General features: G+C 37.3%; 1 protein-coding gene across 2 annotated transcripts in view; it reads left to right on the forward strand.

Moving 5' to 3' along the window:
• CLPX (caseinolytic mitochondrial matrix peptidase chaperone subunit X) overlaps window positions 1–2,322 on the forward strand; it is a 45,425-nt gene extending 43,103 nt beyond the window's left edge. For both annotated transcript variants that reach the window (XM_084887006.1, XM_084887007.1), the window contains one exon: window positions 968–2,322. In XM_084887006.1, the coding sequence (XP_084743132.1) occupies window positions 968–1,058 (91 nt within the window). In that variant the 3' untranslated portion in view covers window positions 1,059–2,322. The remainder of the gene's footprint in view (window positions 1–967) is intronic.
• The last annotated feature ends 3,678 nt before the right edge of the window (window positions 2,323–6,000 follow it).

Consider the following 6,000-nt stretch of genomic DNA (forward strand, 5'->3'; position numbering starts at 1 on the left):
AATATTTATTATTTAGTGCTTAAAGTTAATGTTAACTATACAGAAACTAGATTTCTGTTTACTGTCACAAGGTATGTTATATTTTTTTGCTTATCTTCTGAAATAACTTAGGAGGCAGTTGATTGAATTTGAATAACTTTAGTTATTCAGAGAACACCTTTTATTTTTGTTTTTAAATGACATTACTATATAAAGGAATTGTAGTGGTCTGATCTTAATTTGAGTTAAGCCATATTTAGTCAGAGCTTAATCTTCTTTACCATAGACATGTGCTAAAAGTCAAGCATTTGAGTTGAAATGATAGGTTCTAGCTACTTACTGGAAAATGGATTTTTTTAATTTTTATTTTTAAATGTATTTTATTGATTTTTTACAGAGAGGAAGAGAAAGGGTTAGAGAGTTAGAAACATCGATGAGAGAGAATCATCACTGCCTCCTGCACACCCCCTACTGGGGATGTGCCCTCAACTAAGGTACATGCCCTTGACCAGAATCGAACCCGGGACCTTCCAGTCCGCAGGCCGACGCTCTATCCACTGAGCAAAACCGGTTTTGGCTGGAAAATTGATTTTTTTAAACATCCTCTCCTGAGGACATGTTCATTGGTTTTTAGAGAGGAAGGGAGGGTGGGAAAAAGGGAGAGGGAGAGTGGGAGAGGGTGAGTGGGAGAGGGAGAGGGAAACGTTGATGTGAGAGAAATATTGATTGTTTGCCTCCTGCATGCAGCCCAACCAGGGATCAAACCTGTAAACCTATATATGTGCCCTGACCAGGAAGCGAGCCCACAACTTTTTGGTGCACAGGACAACATTCTAATTAACTGAGCCACTCTGGCTAGGGCGAAATGGATTTTTTTAAGCCTTGTTTTCAATTTATTTCAGTAATACATTTGTTAAGGAGAATGTTGAGCCTAGACATCATGTTTACTCCCCATTTTTATTTTTAAAATTTATGGTTTTTATTATAGGGCTCCGACAAAAGAATCCTCTGAAGAGGAGTATGATTCTGGAGTTGAAGAAGAAGGATGGCCTCGCCAAGCAGATGCTGCAAACAGCTAAATTGTCAGACTTTTGTCCTGTATATAAAGCTTTTCCTTCTGTGGTTAGGGTCATAACTGTCTCTACAGTCTGACATTAAAAGCATTGGATCTGTCTTGGATATCATACATGGTCAGAAGCCTTTAGAATAAAAATCAGATCATGTATATTAAGTAACATCATATTGATTGGTACAAAAGACATTATGTGGACTTTAATGACACAGGGTTCAGTGATAAAATGTACATTATTTTGGTTCAGTTTTTAAAAAATATATGCTAAAACAAAATTCTAAGGAGTTCTTTTAAGCAATGCAGATGTTGCAATAACTGTGGATTTTACAATAATGTTACTCTACAAATGGGAAAATAAATTCTTTAAAATTGAAGATTGAGATACCATTCTTTAATCTTTTTACCCATGTTTGTTTCCTGAAAAATATTAGAATTTTATTTATCTTAAACATTGGAAGAGGTAGTTTCCAAGTAGTTGAAATTTTCATGGAGAAAGTACCCTGAAGAACCATATTTTAATGATTTGTTTAAGCTGTATTCTTAGTCTTACTTGCTATTGCATGACACTAACTTCCCAATTGGTACTATAAGAAAGGCCAATCTCTTCTGATTGTCTGATTTATTTGCCATCTTGAATGCATTTTAGTACTAGGAGCGAGCAGATGGAATTGAAGTCTGCCTTAAATCTTCAGGGAAAGACTACATCTAATTCTAAAAGTAGCATGCAGCATCAGTCATGCAATAACTGAACTAAATAAAATATCCTAATACTGTTCATTTCATTAAAATACTCAGCTAGTTTTTTTTGTTTTGTTTTTCTGTGTGCTGGATATTTGCCTAATTTTTTGGCTTCATTGAACATTAAAGAAAACTGCTATCAGGATAAGTTAATGTGGTCACTCTAAAATATAAGTTATTAATCCTTGTTATAGGGTGGGACAAAAGATTACAGTTCATATGGAAAATAATACAATAATTAATAAATAATAATGCAAGAGTAAACTTTCGCATACAACTATAAACCTATTTTTGCCCCAATCTGCATATAATTAAACAGTGGGGGAAATTGGAGGAACTTAAAAATGAAAATTACTTGTTTGTATAAATATTAAAATATTTGGGTACCTTTAAGCTTTTTCTTCCCTTCTATAATGTTGATGTAATTTTTTATACTATTTGGTTCAAACTTATTTGAAATTGTTTAAATCAAAGTACATTGAAATTTTTGTTTTTATTTTTTTGGTTTATAAATGTTTTTATTTTTTGGTTTATAGACTCTAAGTTTTCCTTCTACCACCCGTTTCTCAGGAAGAGAACCTTAAGCTTTTAAGCAACTTCTAAATCCTGTTGATGAAGAGTTGGGCTTTCTCTGATGTAATAAGGGATGTGAGATATCTATAGCTGAGGTAGAACCAGAAATGCACTTTTGCGGAGTGTTAAGTCTGACTGCTATAGTGTGGAACAGAAACAAGTATCCTTGTTAGTCTTCATAGGAATGGTTAAAATTTTCTCAGGAAGTTTTTCATATTATAACTGTTCATTATCTTTCTCTTATGACATCATTATTTTCCTTTTTGTAGAGTGAAAATTGAAGTAGCTACTAAGTACATTAAGAGTAATCCTCCAGAAATGGACTTGGAGACGTTTTAGTCACAATGGCTCACATTGGTTTGGAAGTTGTTAATGAAACATAATCAATGTTTTTAAATCAAACTCAACTGAGTATAACTACGATTTGTATCTTGAAACTTATGTTTTGGCATTTGAATAAAACAAAAGGACTAAATGAATGCCAATGTGGTGGTGTGTCCATTTTTAAAAGGACACAGATATCATGAGCTGCTGTATTCCAATGTTTAATTAATCCTTGGCACTTTCCTATCCTACTAATTCTCCTAACTTCAAATTCCACAGAAAAAATGAGACTATATAAAGTTTATGTTAAACATCTATTGAAAGTTCTTACATATCTTTCATTGACCCCACACTAGATACACAGACTAAGCTTTTCAAGAACATTACTAGTCTAGTAGGGAAAGTAAACACAAACATCAGTGCATTATAATAATGGGAGTGAGGTGGGTGCCAGGTGTGTATAAAGGTTAGTGGCCCAGATCATCTGGAAGAGCAGGTATGACTTCCAGAAAAGAGTAATGAAGATACCGGAAATCTTAATAACAAGGGAGCTTTATGAGTTGAGAAATAGGCAACAAGGATGATTTTGCATTCCTGCTGAGATGACCACGTAATATATTCTCTCCTCCATTCAACTGAAGACTTTGCCTCATATTTCATTGAGATACCATTAGAAGATAAAAGTCATCTTCCCATCATCAAATCTGTAAATCTACCTGCTTCAGCACCCAATCTTTTCTCGAATTACAACTGAAGAATCCCTCTTACCCAAACTCGGTCATTAGCAGATCCCATCATCCCCTCTCGTTTCTCAACACCTTTATTTCTTTTGTCACTATGTCTTCTAAATTATTTGTCCCTTATGCCAGATTAGCTACTTGTAATTTTATGCAGAAAGGAGAAGGGCATTAAAAGGATTTTAAGGAGCCCTGGCTGGTGTGGCTCAATTGGTTAAGCATAGTCCCTGTACACTGAATGTCACCAGTATGATTCCTGTCAGGGCACATGCCTAGGTTTCGGGCTAGATCCCCATTTGGAGTGTGTATGGGAGGCAGCCAATAGATGTTCCTCCTCTCAAAAGGGGGTGGAGAGTGTAGTAGAAAAAGACATTAGATGTGTTTTTATCCCCCCCCCCCCCCCCGCATTTAAAAAAAAATTCTTATTGTTGAAAGTATTACATATGTCTCCTTTTCACCCATTGACCTCTACCAGCCCGCTCCCGCCTCCCAGCACAAGTCTAACCCCCTATTGTCTGTGTCCATTTGATTATGCCTATATGCATGCATATAGGTCTTTTGATTGATCTCTTACCCTTCCCTCAACCTCCCCTGCCTTCCCTCTGAGGATTGACGGACTGATCCTTCTATGTCTTTGGACCTATTTTTTGTTCACTAGTTTATGTTCATTACATTCCACAAATGAGGGGGATCATGTAATATTTATCTTTCTTTGGCTCATTTCACTTAGCATAATGCTCTCTATGTCCATCCATGCTATTGTAAATAGTAAGTTCTTTTTTTTTTTACAGTAGCGTAGTATTCCATTGTGTAGATGTACCAGTTTTTTAATCCTCTGCTGATGGGCACTTAGGCTGTTTCCAAATCTTAGCTATTGCAAATTGTGCTGCTATGAACATAGGGGTACATATATTCTTTCTGATCGGTATTTCTGATTTCTTGGGTTATATTCTTAGGAGTGGAATTACTGTGTAAATTGGAGTTACATTTTTAGTTTTATGAGAAAACTCCACACTGTTTTCTACAATGTCTGTACAAGTTTACATTTCTACCAGCAGTGTATGAGGGTATCTTTTTCTCCACATCCTCTCTAGCACTTGATGATGATGGCCATTATGACAAGTGTGAGATGGTACCTCATCATTTTGATTTGCTTCTCTCAGATTATTAGTGACTGAGCAATTTTTTCATATGCCTCTTGGCCTTCTGTGTATGTCCACTTTCGAAAAGTGTCTATTTAGGCCCTTTGCCCATTTTTTGATTGGATTGTTTATCTTCCTTTCATTAAATTATATGAGTTTCCTATAAATTTATCAGATTAAACCCTCTTTGGATGTAACATTGGCAAAAAGTTCTCCCATGTGGTGGGCTCTCTTGTTTTGTTGATTGTTTCTTTTGCTGTGCAGAGCTTTTTATTTTCATGTAGTCCCATTTGTTTATTTTCTCCTTAGATTCCATTGTCCTAGGATATGTATGGGTAAATACATTGATACAAGATATATCATATTTTGCTGCCTATGGATTCTTCTAAGATTTTTATGATTTCCCATCTTATGTTTAAATCTTCTATTCATTTTGAGTTTATATGTGTGTATGGTGTAAGTTGGTGGTCTAGGGAGAAACCAAGAAGGTGGCATAGGTAAACCCCTCAACTGCTACCATGCACAAGAATTTCAAAACTACAACAAAAAGAATGGATATCATCCAAAACCATAGGAAAGCTGGCTGAGTGGAAATTCTACAACTAGAAGGAAAGAAAGCTCACAGAAAATCAGAGCTGCAAAGGACTGAGGTACAAAGACACGCACATAGAGAGGAAGGGCAGCTGAGTGCCTGGCTGGCTTTCTCTGGCGGGAGAGGGAAGGAAGTCCCCAATTGCACTGAACCCCAGTTCCGACTGTACTGAACCTCAGTTCCAGGCAAGCCAGGGGGAGTCTGGACTGTTGGGTGGAAAGTCAGGGGAGCCGAGGAAGGCAGAGGTCTGTAAGCACGCGCAAGGGCAAGGCTGATGGGAAGCCAAGACTGCTCAGCCCTGAGATTCTGCCCCATTCAAACTGAGCACAGAGGCTTTTGCAATTTTGCAAGTCTTTGTCTCATAAGGATGTCTCCAGCACAGAAGTTCTCCCATTGTAGACACAGCTGATCCTCATAGCCAATTGGCCTGGAGGTCAATTCCTCCCAGTGATACCAACAACAATCAAGACTTAACTACAAAACTGTGCACACAGCCCACAAAGGGTGCACCAGTAGTGTCCACCTCAGGTAACTGGGCATGCTGAGCCACTGGGCCCTATAGGACACCTAGTACATAAAGCCACTCTTATCAACTCAGGGAAGCAGCCAAAATGCGGAGAAAAGAAACAGGTCACAAATGACAGAAATGGAGGAAAGCTAACAACTGGATGTAGAGTTTATTTTTTTTTTTTTAATAAATTTTATTGATTTTTCACAGGAAGAGAAGAGGGATAGAGAGTTAGAAACACTGATGAGAGAGAATAATCAATCAGCTGCCTCTTGCACACCCCCCACTGGGGATGTGCCCGCAACCAAGTTACATGACCCAGGAATCAAACCTGG

The sequence above is a fragment of the Pipistrellus hanaki genome, assembly GCF_964339955.1.
Source record: "Pipistrellus hanaki genome assembly, chromosome: 1".
NCBI lineage: Eukaryota > Metazoa > Chordata > Mammalia > Chiroptera > Vespertilionidae > Pipistrellus > Pipistrellus hanaki.